The 19,647-nt window shown below is 44.8% G+C and overlaps 2 protein-coding genes across 2 annotated transcripts in view; one reads left to right on the top strand and one right to left on the bottom strand.

Moving 5' to 3' along the window:
• The window catches only part of LOC126199091 (uncharacterized), a 133,773-nt gene that overhangs the window by 74,052 nt on the left and 40,074 nt on the right, over window positions 1–19,647 (top strand). The window contains exon 4 of the mRNA XM_049935842.1: window positions 1,348–1,426. The gene's annotated coding sequence lies outside the window, so the exon portion shown is untranslated. The remainder of the gene's footprint in view (window positions 1–1,347; window positions 1,427–19,647) is intronic.
• LOC126199456 (uncharacterized) lies at window positions 5,165–5,806 on the bottom strand. The gene has a single exon (XM_049936377.1). It carries the CDS (start codon window positions 5,804–5,806, stop codon window positions 5,165–5,167), a length of 642 nt encoding a protein of 213 aa, XP_049792334.1.

Below are 19,647 nucleotides of genomic sequence, written 5' to 3'. Positions count from 1 at the left end.
ATTAAGTGTTTCCGGACACATGTCCACATAACATCTTTTCTTTATTTGTGTGTGAGGAATGTTTCCTGAAAGTTTGGCCGTACCTTATTGTAACACCCTGTATATGAAAGATACCAACCACTTCATCCACTGACTGTCCACAGTTCCTGTTCCTTTACCACACTGTGCCCTGCTCGTCACTATTGGTGCCACTGCCCTTTACATTAACATCCCTAATGCCCACGGACTAGCTGCTATTAAACACCACCTTTCTCAATGCCCAAAGAATTCCAAACCTACAATCTCCTTCCTGGTCACCATAAGCAACTACTTCCACACACAGAATTACTTCTCCTTTGAAGATGTCACCCCACAAACAGATCCAGGATATGGCAATGGGCACCTGCACAGCACCGTCCTACGACAACATACTCGGGGGCCATCTAGAGAAATCCTTCCAAACCACACAGAATCCCAAAGCCCTCACCTAGTTCGGATTATTGATAACATCTTTGTGATCTGGATTGAAGATGAGGACACCCTATCCACATTCCTCCAGAACCTCTACACTTTTCCCCCATTTGCTTCACGTGGTCCACCTCATCCCAACAAGCCACCTTCCTCAATATTGGTCTCCACCTCAAAGATGGCTACATCAGTGCCTCCATCCATATCAAACCTACCAACCACCAATGTTACCTCCACTTCGACAACCACCATCCATTCCATGCGAAGAAGTCCCTTCCATACAGCCTAGCCATCTGTGGCCATTGCATCTGTAGTGATGAGCAGTCCTCAAAACATACAAGGGGATTACTGAGGCCTTCACAGACTGTAATTATCTTTGTAACCTTGAATAGAAACAGATCTCCCATGCCTTATCTCTCCAGTCACCCACCACATACCAGAGTCCTGCCGTTCGGCCAGAGAGGTGCATTCCCCTTGTGACCCAGTACCACCCAGTACTGGAGCAGCTGAATCACGTTTGCTCTTTACCATCTCGCACCCACATCCTGCTCGCACTGCCCCTCCCAGCCTCTTTCTTACTCCCACCACCCAGATTGCTTCTCCCTTCATGCTCAGTAGCTCACAGTCTGGCATTGGCAGCCAGAGGCAGAGGTCATCTGTCTTGTGAGCTGCATTTGCATGAATGTGTGTGTGTATGTTGTCTGTTTCAGATGAAGGCCTCCTGGCCAAAAGCTTATGTGTTTAGTAGCCTTTTTGTTATACCTGTCTGTGACTCAGTATCTCCTCTGTATGGTGAGTAGCAATCCATCCTTTTCATAATATTGCCATTATTCCATTCTGGATTAACCATTGTGTAGTTTTATTTATGTATATTTTGGCACATATTCCTTTTTGTTGCAGAACACTGGAAAAGAAGAAAATTGTAAAGTGGAGGAAGCATATAAGAAAGCCGTAGACTTCTTTGAGAAAAGAAACAATGGTAATAAGTTTTCATTTCTTGTATGTATTTCAAGTTGCTGTAATACTCTTATGTTGCATTATTACTTCAGTATGTTTAATATCCTCATTTAAAATAAATTTAGTTTTCTTTTGTTCATTGCATTGTATGAGAGCAAATCAAAAAGTAAATGAACTTTTTAAGAAACTCCATATAACCTCCCTTTGCCTTTGTGCAATTGGTCCGTATCCTGACAAATTTCACAATTCTGCTCTGGAAGAAGCTTTGTGGCATTCTGCAGATCCACTCTTGTGCTGCCTCCGCAACTTCGTCATCCGATGAAAACATAGGTGCTCTTTCATAGCTGACAAATCACTTAGTGCTATGTCAGGATGGTACAATGGATGTTACAGCAGTGAATGCAATGAACTGTTTTCTCAACTGTATGAGGGTGGACATTATCCTGAAGTAAACACACACACACCTTTGTAGGCTTCCATCTCCTCTCCTTTTTGATTTCGGGATTCAGATCTCACAGTAGCTGTCACTATTCACTGTGTGACATTAAGGAATGTAATGAACCAACAATGGACCTTTCAGAGCTCAGAAAATGGTCTTCTTCAACTTCTCATCAAGTGCCTGGCTTGGGAACTTTTTTGCTTTAGGCAAAGATGGATGATGTTTTTGAGCATGCTCTCCTGCTTACTCTGTAGTTTGTAGTGATGGACCCACATGTCATCAACAGTTATTAAGTGACTAATAAACTATTCTTCCTCCTCTTTGAAAATGCTTTAAATTTGATTTCAGCTTTTCCAAACTTTTCCGTTGTCTGTCAATTGACGTGATACCCAACCACCACAAGCTTTGCAGAGTTTAGAAAACCATGGATGATTGAAAATACTGAACCATGGCTACCATTCAACTAGCATAATAATGCTCCTATCGGAGCACAACAAAGTGAATATGCTGCTGTTTGAAAGACTCTTGAGTGAAAAGTGGGACACCACCTGCTTCATTCTACCTTCCTCAGCGCCTTCAAAAATTTTCCCAAACATTTTGGCATGTTGCTTTTCTTAACATGTAACTCAGCTCTCACTCCCAGAAACTCACCTAACTGTTAAGTCCCTCATACAATGCACTCGCACTTGCCCATTCTCACTCATGCAGCCCAATCATTGTCATCGTCTATTTGCGTCTTCTGTCTCTGTCCCCTGTCTTACAGCTACAGTCTCTTTTGTTCTGCTCTCTACTATTCTCTTCTCTCACTGTCACTGCCTCCCTCATGTTCTCTCGTACTGCTCCTATCTCATTCATTCCTTCCCATTACTGCTGTCTCTCTTCACGGTCTCTGTGTCTCACTTCCTCCTTGTCAGTGTCAAACTCTCTGTCCCTGTCCTAGATTTCGCCTCATACCAGATTTTATATGAGCTTTTTACATGTTCATGTAAGGTAACCTTGAACATCTGTTTCTTGTAAACAGGTAAAGATACCAACAAAATGTTCAAGATTGTTTGAGATCAGGATCTTAGAATTATATTGTAAAAATTTCAGCCATTTGCTTTGTATAGCCATGTGGGAATCCATGGTTCTTCGAGATCAGGATCTTAGTAATATGTTTGAAAAATTTCAGCCATTTGCTATGCGCAGTCATCTTGGAATTGTTGGCTCGGTTTTGGTACAAGGAAAATGCTAAAATATGATTTTTTTGGGTCAGGGGAGGGGGGATTTCTTAGGAACAACCCATGAACTAATAAAAGAGTTTTGAAAATGGGAAGATGGTACCTGTAGATAAATGCCTAGAGAATATACGTTTAAAATTTGAGTAATTTGCTGTGGTTATTTATTATTTAGATTTTGCCTCGTATTGGATTTTATGTCCATATTTTACAGGTAGAGGTATGGTAACTTTGCAGCTCTGTATCTGGGAAATGGATAAAGATAACAAGAAGAGTTTCATGGTTTTTTTGAGATTATGATCTTAGGAATATAACAGAAAAATTTTAGCCATTCGCTGCCCATAGGCATCTTGGAATCGGCAACTTGGTTTTTGTACGAAAAAATGGCAAAAAACCAGTTGTTTTGGAGTTTCCTAAGTAACCATTCATGACTAATGGTGCCTCCATTATCCCCTTAAGGTATGCTGTTGACCACATCTAATGCAAAAAGACCTTCCGATTTGCTCCATTTGCCTAAGCTGGAGCAAGTGTGTAATATGCATACTTTGACCCTGTGCTATAGAGTAGTGACACTAGGGTGATCCTTCTCTTTGGTATACAAATGGTTTCTAGCTCAAGAGTTATCCAGAACATTTAACTTTGCCTTTCTATCACCAAAAGAACCTGAGATATGAGCCCTGGAAGAATCCTGTTTCTATTTGCAGTATTCTGGAACATATGATGTAGCTCATGCTGTCACATGTGTACCTGTTTTCATTATATTATTGACTACTGATGAGCCTAGTACAAACATGTGAAACATGTTTGCAAAACACAAATAAAAGATTCAGTTGCAAAAGACAGTATTTCGTATCGTCTATATGATGCGTAATTGAATAACATTTACAAAATAGTTACTTCATAACTTCCTTCGAACATTTTAATTTGATAGAATCATCTGTAAATTACTTACTGTTCACCCATTTAGAGAAAACTACATCTTATTTGTAATGGCATACTAAAATGTATGACAAAATGTAACTTCTATTCTAGTTTGAAAACATGAGAGCACTCTTGCATAAACACAACGTACAGTATGTGTTCAAAAAGTAACAGGAAATTTGTAATTCCATGTGTTGGATTAGTCCAATTTCTGCAATATTTTCATTGTGTTAGGAAACATGTCATAAAAATATCTGTACCATGTTTTCCACATTGTATATATATAATCTGTTGTCAGCTGTTAAAAAGATTACATATGGTTGGTGGTATCAGCAATTATTTTTCTATACATATTACAAATTAAAGTTCCCTGCAGTGTTCTTCTGTCTGTACATAACAGCTAATCTCAGAAACTACTGTGAGGAGTTTGATACAGTTTTCACTAATAGGAAGTTTTGTTCGTTAATGTATTACTACTATGCCAGACAACTCATCCAGTCATAGATACTTAGTATTACCCAAGCGAAGACACGGTGAATCACTAGTTTTGTATGAAGATGGATCACAGGATATGTAATAAATTTTGCTATAAATGGAATAAAGTACAGTCAAGGTTTAAAATATTAGATTTTCTGTTTTTTTGTTTCTCATGAGTTGTTTATGAGTGTAGTGGTATTAGTGTTTTGAAGAAGGTCTTGAAGACATTGAAGATGACGAACCCTCTTGGCTCCCCAGCACATCGTCAGTTGATGAAATCTTAGAAAAAAGCAAAAGGATTAATTGTGAATGATCACTGATTTATAGTCGGAGAAGACAGTGATGATGTTGGCCTATCTACTTGTAGTAACCAAAACCAACCGCAGGAACGCCTTGGGCTGCGGATCGGAGCCGCCAGGTGGGGAATCCGCCGGCGGTGGAGCATGCACCACCGGGTAAACACAAGGACGAGTCGGACGACAGACCAACGACAACCAACAACAACCGACAATGACAAACACAACAAGGAAGAGATAAACAATGGAGGCTTGTAGAAACCACAACACCAAACACCAACAGTAAATCCACTCGGAACCAGAGCCAGGCAAATGTCAACAACGAGCAACGACCAGAACGCAGTACCGCCGAGATAGAGACACAATCCAGAGCGAGTGCCAGACTGAATGGACTAGGGCAGAGCGGGTCCCTATATACGAAACCGGAGGGAGCGGCTATTGGCCGTGGTCTGCACGTGGCGTAGCGGTGGCGCCCTCGCTGCGCGAGAGCCGCTGCACGGAATAGCCGCCGTGGATACGGAGCCCTGTATGGGCTGACCACGTCCATTTGTTCTGGTGCGTGTTCGACTTCCGCGACGGGAGGTACTAGATCCCTCCCCCCCAAAGTCCCCCAAAGTTGGTGCATAGGGTCGGAAATGCCCCGGACGATGCCGGGGCAGGTGGAACGAGGGCACAGGGTGTGATATATCCAGAGGGACAACTGGGGGAGGGGAGGGCAGACTGTCTGCGGCATCCATCAAGGTGTCACCAGATGGCAGGGGGTCAAAGGGCGTCTCTATACCCTGGCGAGGCGGAAGGGGTGTCTGCAGAGCCGGCGAGGAGATGGAGGTTGAAGGGAAGGGATCCACCTTGAGGGACGTGTCCGCACCAGGAAGCAGGGAAGGCGGTTGGGGAGGAATCAAGACAGGGGCCCGAGGGCAGAGTTGGTTATGGTGGCGACGCTCGAGCCCCCTTTGTGTCTGTACGGTCGTCACACGCCGCCCATGAGCCGCTGTCACCGTAGCGGGCGTCCATGCAGGTGTGCTACCATAGGAGCGGTCCCACATGGCCATGCCCGGGGCGTAGCGCTGGGAGGGGCGAGAGCGGGGCCCAGAAGGGGATGGTGTCAGCAGGTGGAGGAGGTTCCGAGGTTGTCGCCCGTGAAGGAGTTTGGCAGGAATATGACCGGCCACCGGCGTAGTGCGGTAAGTGCTTAGAAACAAGTTGAGCGCCGAGGTGGTGGCCAACGGCTCCACTGATTTCATCAGCTGCTGTTTGAAAGTGTGGACCAGGCATTCCGCCACGCCATTGGATGAAGGATGGAAGTGGGTAGAGCGAAGGTGTTTGATACCGTCAGCGGAGCAGAAGTTCTGGAACGAGGACGCCGTGAATTGGGACCAGTTATCTGTGACCAACGTGTGAGGAAGGCCTTCAATGACCAACACCTGGGCCAAGGCGGTGAGGGTGGCGTCAGTGGTGGTGGACGCCATGCGGACCACATATGGGTATTTGGAATAGGCATCAATGATGAGGAGCCACACAGAGCCTAAGAAGGGGCCTGCAAAATCTAGGTGGATCCTGTCCCAGGGTTGGCTGGGTGTTGGCCAGGGTGTGAAAGATTGTGGAGGACTAGCCTGACGACGCGCACACACTGTGCAACCACGGACCAGGTGCTCAATGTCTCCATCGATCCCTGGCCAATAGACATGTCGTCGAGCCAACGCCTTCATGCGAGACATCCCCCAGTGTCTGCGGTGTAATAAGTGCAGGACTCGGTGGCATAAGTCCGGAGGGATGATCACCCGATGGGCGTCCGAGTCCGTGGACAACAGGAGGATGTCCTCCATCACCGAAAGTCTGTCTGAGACGTGACACCACGGGCTGAAGTCAGTTTTCAAACATTGGGTAAGGTAGGGAGGCCAACCATGGGTCACATAGGGGAGGACTTGCCACAGAATGGGGTCCCTGTGTGTGGAAGCGGCGATTTGTGTGGAGGTCAGAGGAAATCCATCGAGAGTCTCCCGGCGGGCAGAGTCAATGTGGAAGCACAGGACTTCCTGCTGGTCGAACGCCGGACCAGGTCCTGCTGGGAGACGTGACAAGGCATCTGCATTAGTGTGTTGACTGGTGGGCTTATAGCAGATGGTGTAAGTGTAATTACGCAAGAACAATGCCCAGCGCTGAAGACGCTGAGCCGTCTGTTCTGGGAAGTGCGACTGGGGCCCGAAAAGCGACACTAAGGGCTTGTGATCCGTGAGGAGGGTGAACTGCACCCCAAACAGGTAAATGTGAAATTTCTGAACTGCCAAAATAATGGCAAGAGCCTCCTTTTTGATCTGAGAGTAATTCCTTTGTGCAGGGGTTAACGTCTTGGATGCATATGCCACAGGTTGTTCCGACACATCCTCATTTCTGTGTGCCAGGACTACCCCAATCCCGTACACTGAGGCATCGGCCGCCTCCACCAAGAGACGATCCGGAGAGAAAGGCAAAAGGCAAGGGGTTTCAGCATTGTCTTCAGGTGGGTGAAAGCCTGATCGCAGGCAGAAGTCCACATGTAAGGTGCCCCTTTGCGACACAAGCGATTTAGGGGATGCGTGACGTGGGCAGCTTGAGGTAAGAACTTTAAGTAATAATTGACTTTCCCCAAAAATACCTGGAGTTCGGATAAGTTTCGTGGACGGGGAAGGGCATCAATGGCTGCGACATTGCGGTCCGAAGGGCGAATGCCATCTTTACTGAGCCAATGTCCTAAGTACTCCACTTCCGGTTGAAAAAAACTGCACTTCTCCAGCTGACAATGTAAACCTGCAGCCTGCAGGGCGTGAAATAAGGTACTGAGGTTGCACAGATGTTCCTGGCGCGTGGGCCCCGTGACTAAGATATCATCGAGGTAATTGACACAAGCCGGTATTGGTTGCGTGAGTTGCTCGAGATACCGCTGGAAAATCACAGGGGCAGAGGAAATGCTAAACGGAAGACGCTTGTATTTATAAAGACCGAAAGGCGTGTTGATGATGACGATGGCCTGCGATTCCTCATCCAACGGCAATTGGTGATAGGCTTCTGCCAGATCAATTTTAGAAAAGTACTCACCACCTGCCAGTTTAGCGAGAAGGTCTTCGTGTTGAGGAATGGGATAAGTTTCGACCAAAGACTGAGCGGTGACTGTAGGCCCAAAATCCCTACAAAGCCGAAGTGATCCATTGGGTTTCTTGATAACCACTAAGGGTGTTGCCCAGGCACTCGATTGTACTGGCTCGATAACCCCCGCAGCCTGAAGCCAATTGAGTTCCTGCTTGACGGCCGCACGCAAGGCTCCCGGAATAGGCCGAGCCCGACAAAACCGAGGCCGGGCGTTCGGCAGTAAAGTGATGTGCGCCTGGAAATCGGAAGCACAGCCCAGGTCTGCCGAAAACAGGGAGGAAAAGGACGCCCACAGATTGTCTAGGTCCTGAAATGGAACTGTAGTGGAAACGAATTGCACTTCGTCTTGAATGGAAAAGCCAAACCGTGTGAACGCATCTAGTCAAAAAATGTCCGAAGCCGACAGGTGGTCCACCACAAAGAGGGTAAGGGGCCGGGGAACATTTTTGTAGATGGCCATAACAGAGAACTGTCCACGGAGAGGGATGGAACCGTCGCCGTAGGCGACCAACCTCCGAGAGGGTGTGGACAATTCCGGAAACCCGAGACGTGCATACGTCGCCAGATTGACCAAAGAAACGGTTGCCCCCATATCGATCTGGAAACGGACGTCCTCGTTAAAGATGCGTGGGGTGAGGAATAACTTTTGAGCCAATGTGTCGGTCCGAGGGGCGACTGCGTGTAAAGCATGGACAGCCTCCTGTTGGCCCGCAGGGGCGGGATGGGGTGCGGGTCGAGCAGCTACGACAGACTGATCGAAGGTGGCCTTCTTTATCACAGAGCGAACAGGTCTTCCAGCAATGGGGACAGTCAGCTTGAGTGTGGGCCGAGAATCTCTGGGGGCACAACGGGAGGGGGCCACGCGGCCGACTTCGAGGGGCGACCGGCAGTTCGGACACCACAGAGACATCAGACAGCGAGGAATCTCGACGGCGGTGCCCTCTGGAGACTGCTCCCCGTCAACGGCGGGAAGGAGTGGATCGGGAAGTGGACTTGACCGCTGCCATCTGGGGCCGTGCCATGAGACATTCGTTTGCCGCTTGAGCAATTTCGAAGGAATGGGCAATACGCAGAATGTCTTCCAACGAGGGGTTGTCCAACTTTAATGCCGCAGTGCGGACCTCTGGATCGGGCGCCAGTTGAACGACCGCATCCCGAATTAACGAATCTGCATATGACGCCTTGCACTGCTGATTGCTGCACGTGAAGTTGCATTTGCGGCTGAGGCCTTGCAAATCCGTCACCCAGGAATGGCAGGATTGACCCGGCTGCTTGTGGTATTGATGGAATTCCAAGCGAGACACAACCACGTGGTATCGCTGGGAATAACAGTTAGTTAGCAACACACAGATCTCGTGAAAGGAGAGAGCCACAGGGTCGGCCAACTTGCGGAGCAAAAAAAAGTGTCCGGTGGGACCCAAGGCAAGAATAACAACCGCTGCAGAGTGTCATCCGACACCTGAAAGGGCGTGAAATGTTGTTTCAGATGATGCAGGTATGTTTCCCAATCCTCTTTTGTGTTGTTGAACGGTGGGAATGACGGCGGATGTGGGAACATGTCTGAAAGCGGGACACCTGGGAGAAGAGGTGGGAGGGAATCCCACTTATTGACCCTGTCCGAGAGCAACTGCACCGACATCTGTAAGACCTCCAAGTGCTGCTGCTGCTGCTGTCGCATGAGCTGCTGCTGTTGCTCTAAGAGAGTGAGTAATTTCTCTTCCATACTCCTATGTTCCGTTTACCTCGTCGCCAATGTAGTAACCAAAACCAACCGTCAGGCGGGGAAGCCGCCACCGGTGGAGCATGCTCCACCGGGTAAACACAAGGACGAGTTGGACGACAGACCAACGACAACCGACAACAACCAACAATGACAGACACAACAAGGAAGAGATAAACAACGGAGGCTTGTAGAAACCACAACACCAAACACCAACAGTAAATCCACTCGGAACCAGAGCCAGGCAAATGTCAACAACGAGCAACGACCAAAACGCAGTACCGCCGAGATAGAGACACAATCTAGAGCGAGTACCAGACTGACTGGACTAGGGCAGAGCGGGTCCCTATATACGAAACCGGAGGGAGCGGCTATTGGCCGTGGTCTGCACGTGGTGTAGCGGTGGCGCCCTCGCTGCGCGAGAGCCGCTGCACGGAATAGCCGCCGTGGATGCGGAGCCCTGTATGGGCTGACCACGTCCATTTGTTCTGGCGCGTGTTCGACTTCCGCGGCGGGAGGTACTAGACTACTAGCTCATGTCATGAAATGTTTTCAGATGTTTTGGGTATGAAACATGCGTCAGACCAAAACACGCCATTGTTGAGTCATTGCTGTCAACCCGTGAAACAGAAATAAATGCCTTTACTTGTTGACTTGCCCTTTTATGCTGAGTGTTTCAGGAGGAATAGTAGATACTGCAAGAGGCAATATAGACTAATTTGAATAAAACAGTTGCTATAATGTATCCAATTTTTATCTGTTACAGAGATACACCTGTTAGAATGTAAACCAAACAAGTGGCCACAGAAGGTACACTAATGCTCACAGAAGGTATTCAAAGTTGATTTTCATGAACTTAAGTGATTTGATCTCAAGGAGATGCAACTAAAAAACAGGACATTATTAATACACCGATTTCAATACAGGAATGACACCAACTTCTTCGTCTTCTGCATTTAATTTATCCAGTAGCTGTCTTCTGTATACAGATTAATGAGATCCAGGTTAATGAGGTTCTTGTGTACAACACAATTAGTCAGGTAGAGAATAATGTAGCAGTAGGTGTCAACAACAACAAATGTAATGCTAAACAACTCAATCATGCTCTTCATAAAAGCAATAAATGAAAAAATAATGTAGTCTGACTCATCTAATATTGAAATAGATATATGTAATGGAAATTATGGGAACTAATTGTCAGCAAACATAATTAAAAACACAGTAATAACACAATTACTGTGTGAAACCATTTACGATCTAGGAAACTGACATATGTCACATGCACTTACATGTCAGGCATCCTGAAAGAACACAGAATGAGTGCTGAGATGTGCCAGGAGGTGGCACTCAAACAGGGGACAAGAAAATTACAGGTAGGGCCTGTATGTGGTAGATAGGTAAGCAGGAAGATGCAGATGAAGAGATAAAAGTTAATAATATACTGGATGATTATAATTAAAGTTAAACTTTCAAACTGCTGTAGAAATAACAGCACTGGTCAGAATGATTTCAAATTGCAATGGAATATTATCAGACAAGGGGGAAAACGTATGGCAGAAGAAAAATAAATAGTTACAAAATGTAGAAATAGATGGCACTGTAAGCATCATAATTTAATAAAGCATCATAATTTAATAGTGGTCAACTACAAATGACAAATGGATCATACAACAATAGCTAAGGTGTACGTTTGACATTAAACAAACTGTACCTCTCAGTGTGCGTTGGTTTACAGGTGTGATACTGTTATTTACTAAGCCCATCCACCAAGGCAAAAATAAGTTTTTAATTGTCCTGAGGCCAAATACCGCATAAAAGCATCACTCACATTGGTTTTTAATTGTCCTGGGACCAAAAACCGCTTAAAAAGCATGAATCACATTGGTTTTTAATTGTCCTGAGGCCAAAGCATCAATAAAAACAAATCGGATTATTACTTTCCATGTGGAGGTGCGCCATCTTGCATAAAAATTATCCCATCCACACATCCATGTTGTTGGAGAGCTGCAGTGACATGGTTTTGCAAAAGTCACTCATAGCGCTTACCAGTGAAGGTACAGGTAGCAGGACTGGAAGCACCTGTCTCTTCGAAAAAATATGACCCTATGATAAATGTTGCCATAAACCCACGCTACACAGTGACCTTTTCAGGATGAAGTGGTGCTGGTTGATTTGTGTCTAGATTTTCCATTGCCCTTATTCAACAATTATGTGTATTGATGTGTCCTGTCAGATGGAAGTGGGCTTTGTCTGTCCTCAAAATCTTCCACAGCCAATCATTGTTCACTTCCATGCGAGCAAGAAATTCTAAAGCGTAGGTCTCTTTTGCTGGCAGGCCAACAGGAAACAGCTCCTGCACATGGGTAATTTTGAATGAATAGCAAAGAAGGATGTTTCATAGGATTTTACGCACCGTGCTCACAGGTATGTCCAGTGTTTGGGCAATTCCCCCTGCACTACATGTTTTCACACCACCACTCATCTCCTCTTGCATTGCTGTGGTCGCTGCTTCCACTGACGTCAAATCCATTCGTTTCCTCCCTATACCAGGTTGCACACCAAAATAACCCGTCTTTTTGAATTTCTGAATCATTTTCTCAAGAACCATGGCAGTCTTCGGACCAACGCCTTTTTTCAAACCATTCAGTGTGTGGAACTTCTGCAGAGCGACATGTGCACAGTCATCAGTTTTGTAACACAGATATGCAAGCGAATGTCGCAGATGGAAAAGGAGGAAAAGCCGTGTACCTGACGTGTTTATACCAACTTCAATGGATCGTGTGCTGACAGGCGTTTTCATTTATGTATTCTGACACATCCAGCGCCATCTATTGATCAATTTTCACACTACTTTTGTTTTTCATCTGCCATACATTTCACCCTTCTCCAATAATATTCCATTGCAGTTTGAGGTCATTCTGACTCCTGGTGTTATTTCTACAGCACTTTGAAAGTTTAACTTAAATTATAATCATCCTGTACTTCAAAAGTAAATAGAATACAGAACAAAATAGTACTTAAAAGATTGACATGGACGCATAATAAAAAGACACAGAAAGAGCATGACAACACTTAGAGACCCTATGATGCCACTGTAGGTAACCAATTATGGTTCGTAAATGGAAACAGCAAATGATAGGCCCATTCGTTGTGAACAACAGACCACACTTAGTTCCTCATGGCTGCTTGTCGTATTAACACTGTGTGTATATGCAGAGATACCCTTTGCACTTTCTATTGTTTGCCATCGTTAGTTTCTTACATTGGTTTTTCATTCATTGTAGAGAGTCCGTGTGTTGTCACTTGTCTTTTCGTTATAACCCTTTTTATGTATATTTTCATCATGCATCCATATTAGTCTTTTAAATGCCAAACTGTCCTGTATTTTCTGTTCACTATCCTTATGTTTGTACATGTTATTTATTTTAAATTTGACATGCCAATATACAATGGTTTTCATGATCTTCACATGCATAATCGTGATGTGACATGATGTGTAGCACAGATGGAGAAAATTATGTGAATGTATGGAGCATAAGATCCGAGTATTCTGACATAGTCTTACTGAAACCGGCTACCAAAATAAATGCTGTACTATCAATCTTGGCCTTTTGAAGATTTTTTCTGAGTTTATTACACTGAATATTGCTCTCATCCTGGCACAATGTCAGGAATATAATATGTACTTATTTTCCTCTTGCTTTCACCAGTTCACAGTGTCAGCACAGCAAGGCCATTTTGGTTGATTTCACAAGGCCATCTCAGTCAATCATCCAAACAGTTGTCCCTGCAACTACTGAAGAGGCTGCTGCCCTCTTCAGGAAACACATTTGTCTGGCCTCTCAACAGATACCCCTTCAATGTGGTTGCACCGACAGGACAGCTGGCAAGGGGAAACTGCAGCCACAGTTTCTCCCAAAGGCATGCAGCTCTACTGTATGGTTGAATCCTTTCGGGTGAAATATACTGGAGGATGGGGTCTACTCAGGAGAGTATCATCATCAGGAGAAACAAAACTGTCATTTATACAGGTTGGAACACGAAATGTTAGAACCCTGAATTGGGCAGGTAGGTTAGAAAATTTAAAAAGGGAAATGGGTAGCTTGAAGTTAGATATAATGGGAATTACTGAAGTTTGGTGGCAGGAGGAAAAGGACTTCTGGTGAGGTGAATACAGGGCTATAAATACGAGGGCTATCCACAAAGTACATTACGTTTTGTAATTAAAAATAAATAAAGTATTGGAAATTTTTTTTATTATATACAGATGAAAGCCACACTTAAATACTACTTTTCTACATAGTTGCAATTTAAATTAAGGCACGTATCGTAGCAATGGACGAGCTTGGAAATTCCTCCGTCGTAAAATTCGGCCGCCTGCACCTTCAACCACGCCTGCGCCTTCAACCACGTGGTTAATCAGTAACCCAGTAGAAATACGATTTTTGTGGATTTCCTGGAAAGAGGCACTACAATAACCTCTCAAAGGTATTGCCAAACTCTGCACAACCTCAGAAGAGCAATACAAAACAAGTGCAGGGGTAACTTGGACTCAAAGATCTTGCTGATTCACGACAACGCCCGGGCCCACACAGCAAATGCCACTCGTGAAGTTCTCGAATCTTTTAAGTGGGAGTTGTTTTCTCATCCGCCGTACAGTCCCGACCTTGCACCGAGCGACTTCCACTTATTCCCAGCAATGAAGAAGTGGTTGGCTATGCAGCGTTTTCATGACGACGCACAGCTTCGAGAAGAGGTAACCACGTGGTTGAAGGCGCAGGCGGCCGAATTTTATGACGAAGGAATTTCCAAGCTCGTCCATCGCTACGATAAGTGCCTTAATTTAAATGGCAACTATGTAGAAAAGTAGTATTGAAGTGTGGCTTTCATCTGTATATAATAAAAAAAACTTTCCAATACTTTATTTATTTTTAATTCCAAAACGTAATGTACTTTGTGGATAGCCCTCGTACAAAGCAAATAGGGGTAATCTGGAGTAGGTTTAATAATGGATAATTAAAGAGGAATGTGGAATAGTTAGTATAAACACTGCAGTGAACACGTTATCATAGCCAATATTATGAAAAGGAAAGTTCCTACTCACAATATAGTGGAGATGCTGAGTCGCAGACAGGCACTACAAAAAGACTGTCATAAATAAAGCTTTTGAGCAGTAAGACCTTCATCGAAAATAGACAACAGACACACACACACACACACACACACACACACAACTCATACACACACGACTGCAGTCTCAGGCAACTGAAACCGCACTGCGAACACCAGCACCAGTGCATGATGGGAGTGGCGACTGGGTGGGGGTAAGGAGTAGACTGGGGCAGGGAGAGGGACGGATATTAGGATAGGGGTGGCGAACAGTGAAGTGCTGCAGGTTAGATGGAGGGCAGCGGAGAGGTGGGGAGAGTGTGGGGTAGTAAAAAAGGAGAGAAGTAAAAAGACTGCGTGCGATAGTGGAATGAGGGTTGTGTAGTGCTGGAATGGGAACAGGGAAGTGGCTGGATGGGTGAGGACAATGACTAACGACGGTTGAGGCCAGGATGGTTACGGGAGCATATGGTGTATTGTAGGAAAAGTTCCCACCTGCGTAGTTCAGAAAAACTGGTGTTGGTGGGCAGGATCCATATGACTCAGGCTGTGAAGCAGTCATTGAAATGAACGATATCATGTTTGGCAGCATACTCAGCAACAGAGCGGCCCACATGTTCCTTGGCCACAGTTTGTTGGTGGCCATTAATGTGGACAGACAGCTTGTTGGTTGTCATGCCCACTTACAATGCAGCACAGTGGTTGCAGCTTAGCTTGTAGATCACATGACTGGTTTCACAGGTAGCCCGGTTACTGTGCCTCCACTGAGAGGATCTCTGCCCTTGTAGACCGACACCTTGAACCTATTACCCAGAACCCACCCTCATATATAAAAGATACCAACCATTTCCTCCACCAACTCTCCACAGTTCCTGTCCCTTTACCATACGATGCCCTGCTCGTCACTATTGATGGCACCTCCCTTTACACTAATATCCCTAATGCCCATGGCCTTACCACTATTGAACACTACCTTTCCCAACGCCCGACGGATTCCAAACCAACAACCACCTTCCTAGTTGCCATGACCAACTATATCCTCACCCACAATTACATCTCCTTTGAAGGCATTACCTACAAACAAATTCGGGGTACAGCTATGGGCACCCGCGTGCCACCATCCTATGCCAATCTGTTCTTGAGCCATCTAGAGCAGGCTGTTCCAGCTCGCCGGCTCCGTTGTGAGCCGCGGAGCGCTCCCTGCTCCAGGGAGCCATGTCGCTCACTGTGACCATTCAAGTGGGCCGGCACACCGGTCGTGGGACGGCTGGCTGAGGCAGGCGGCAACGCAAGCGTTTTGATGTGCCAGCTGCGTCTTACAAGATCGACAACCTCATACTCTTAGCTCCTAAGACGTGGTGACATGCTACACCAGGAAATACGATGTTCAGGAAATAAATAAGAAACAACTATTTTACAAGAAATTGCATACTAAATTTATTGGGCCTCTGTAACTTGACATTTTCTTTTCATTTTCTTTTCATTACAAGATCGGAAATATCAGGCGTCAAAGTGTTCGCAGCATTAATGCGGAGGATGGCCTTCATTGTTGCATTCTTAAGAAACGATCGTTCCTTATTTTTTACTCTTTTCATTGCTGAGAAAAGCTGCTCACAACAATACGTAGATCCAAACATGCACATGATCTCAGTGACATTGTTGTGAAGCTTGGGAAATGTTTTTTGCTGTAATGAACGATACCATCGTGACAAATCCAAAGTGTTGTAGTATCACTCTTTCAACAAAGTTGAATTTTGTAAATCAATAATCTCCAATTGAAGTGACGGTGAAAAGTCATCGGGGGAAATTGAAAAATGAGTGCTGAACACCTTACGTTCCATTTCCAAACTAGTGAGGTCTCGGAATCGTGTTTCAAACGACATGATGAGCAGTTTTAACTTTGCTTGGTAATCGCTGAAAGTAGTACCTTCAGGTAGTTTTAAAGAAGCAAGACGATTGAAGAACGTTAAATGTCCATTACTCATTTGCCTCTCAAATAAACGTAACTTTTCCATGAACGCTTTGATCTGGTCGTGCATGTCAACGATTAGCTGCCCTTTGCCCTGCAGTGACAGATTTAAATTATTCAGATGCATAGTTATGTCAGCTAGGAACGCCAGGTCTGATATCCATTTTATATCTTTCAGACAATGCATTTCTTCCCCTTTCATTTCGAGAAAAAGGCATATTTCCTCACGAATGGCAAAGAAAACATCAAGAACTTTTCCCCGACTCAGCCAACGAATTGTACTGTGGTAAGGTATATCCCCATACTCCGCTTCCATATCTTTCAGGAATCCTTTGAATTGGCGATGATTCATACTGCGATGCCGCACAAAATTCACACACTTCACGACATCTTTCATTACACCACCTAGCTCTACTGTTTCAGCAAACAGGGCCTCTTGGTGAATAAAACAATGAAGAGTCAAAATGTCTTTCCCGAATTCGTCCCTCAGTTTATTTTTCAAACAAGAAGCAAAACCTTGGCGACGCCCGATCATTTGTGGTGCAACGTCTGTCGCTACAGAATGGAGCTTATCCCACAACAAATTCATATTGTCCACTGATTCACAAACAGCTTCAAAAATGTCACGTCCTGTTGCGGTGTAATCAAGTGGTACCACATCCAAGAGTTCTTCAGTTACTTGCAGCTCCATGTCGACACCATGCACAAAGACTGCAAGCTGAGCACAGTCCGATATGTCGGTGCTTTCGTCAAGCGCTAGTGAAAATGCAACAAAGCTCTCCGCCTTTTTCCTGAGCTATGTCTCTAAATCCGCTGCCATGTCCAGGATTCGACGAGGCATTGTTTGCTTCGACAGGCAAACCCCTTCAATTGCCTGCACCTCCCTTGGAAACAAACATTCTGCAACTGCTACCATGCACGATTTTACGAGTGGTCCCACCGAAAACGGCTTGCCACTGGTCGTGAAGATGTGAGCGACACTGTAGCTTGCTTGAATTGCAGATTCAGTAGTGTTTTCTCCGCTCTCATTCACCTGAAAATTATAAACGCATTACAGAACACGAACTATGTTGCACGTTTTGATACCCTCCGTATTATGAAACCGTTTTTAAACTTACGTCTCCTGGTATGTCGTTCTTAAGCCTGGCTACCAGTTCTCTGTGTGCAACGCCTTCTACCTGATCGTAGTGCGCTGCGTGAAGACGTGTATAATGTCGTCGTATATTGTACCTCTTCGCAGAATTAAATACTTTATGACATACAAGACACTGCGGATGTCCATCCCTCTCAATGAATAGAAAGGTATCCTCCAATAGAGGTACAGGGCTCCCGCGGCTAATCATAGCTGTCATTGAACACGGATTATTGCGTCACTTGCGGCTGCATGCGGCCAGGGGGCAGTGAGTTCGCTTTCCCCCTCCATGCGGGCTCCAAGCTGCCGCAGTGAGCGCTCTAGAGCGCTCCGGCTCCCTGGAGCTCAGTTGGAACAGCCTGATCTAGAGGAATCCTTCCTAATTACACAGAATCCTAAATCCCTCACCTCGTTCAGTTTCATTGACGACATCTTTGCAATTTGGGTCGAGGGTGAGGACATTCTATCCACATTCTCCAGAACCCAACATTTTCTCCCCCATTTACTTCATCTGACCCTATTCAATCCAAAATGCCACTTTCCTAGGCATCGACCTCCACCTCAAAGGTGGCTACATCAGTACCTCCATCCAGAGAGAGATTTCGAAGTGCATGGCTTTCTCTTCTCTGTCGATAACTAGGCTTCAACTATACAATTACAAATGCAGCAACTTTCTGTATCACCTTATATTAATTTTTAAGAAATCGTTTGTGCTTCTCTTGCAAAATTTAACAAAATGGAGTTATGAGGTTTTCATTGCATACCATCATTATGCACCTATCTTGTTATTAGTTGGTAACCTGTGTAACTGTGTATGTTATGAGTCCCCAATAGACTAGCTACAGGGCATGATAAGTTGGTTGTTAAAAGTTGGCACCATTTGGAACACTTCGTGTTGACTGTTCTCTGTTGCAGATTGTGCCACCCTAGTTTTGACTCTGTAACTGCCTAATGAAGTAGTGTTGTGTTGTCTCTGTGAGTGGACAATTAATTGATCAATAACATTAATTGTACTTTATTTAAATACATTAAGATTTATGAGACACAATCACAAATGTTTACTAAATGTTCTGAATGCCACTTTTCTTATACTCATTGCCTTGTATTGCAACAGACTTAACTTAATTTCATATTCTTTGCAACAAATATGTACCTTATTTGCTTTTATGCATATTCTGGATCCATGTTAGTTCCATGTCAGAATTTATACCATAGCTGCTGATTGGTGTGAGTCACACATGCTGTGAGTTTTCAGTACTTGAAGATAAACCATAAAACATTCTCCCTAATCTGACCCTCTTAACGCATCAGTGGCTGTCCTACATACCTGACTGCCCTCAAGCTAAGTGGCCAACTTTACTTAGCTTGTGGATGAAACATTGAACTCATTTAAAATGAAGCATTATTGTTTCTGTAAGTATTTGCTTCATTAGTGAGCAGGAAAACTACACTCTTAAGAAGCTCGTAGTGTTAGTTGACTTTTTAGAATCAGCTGTTAGTTGCTAGATGCATATTATTATAAAATACAGCTGAGAATAATGGGCTGTGTGAATAATGGATTTAGGCCGCAGTTTGATGATCACTGTCTTAGACTTTTCCTTGTCAGTATGCATGTTGATACATATGAATGTTCATGCTAATTGCATCTCCGTGGTCACTGTTGTGGAATCTGAGCACTTGGCATGTTGTGACTATATGGTTTCTGGTTCTCTCTCTACCTGGTGAATGCTGAATGGCAAAATAAGTGCAGATGTTGGTCCATGACATCAGAGTTGCTGTGCATCAGCACTGGGCCAATTCTGTATTGGATTGTGTCCTAGAGGTTTACCATTTAAGA

This window comes from Schistocerca nitens, chromosome 8 (genome assembly GCF_023898315.1).
Source record: "Schistocerca nitens isolate TAMUIC-IGC-003100 chromosome 8, iqSchNite1.1, whole genome shotgun sequence".
NCBI classification, from domain to species: Eukaryota; Metazoa; Arthropoda; class Insecta; order Orthoptera; family Acrididae; genus Schistocerca; species Schistocerca nitens.
Note: the sequence above shows the minus strand (reverse complement) of the source record. Positions and strands in the feature narration are given on the sequence as shown.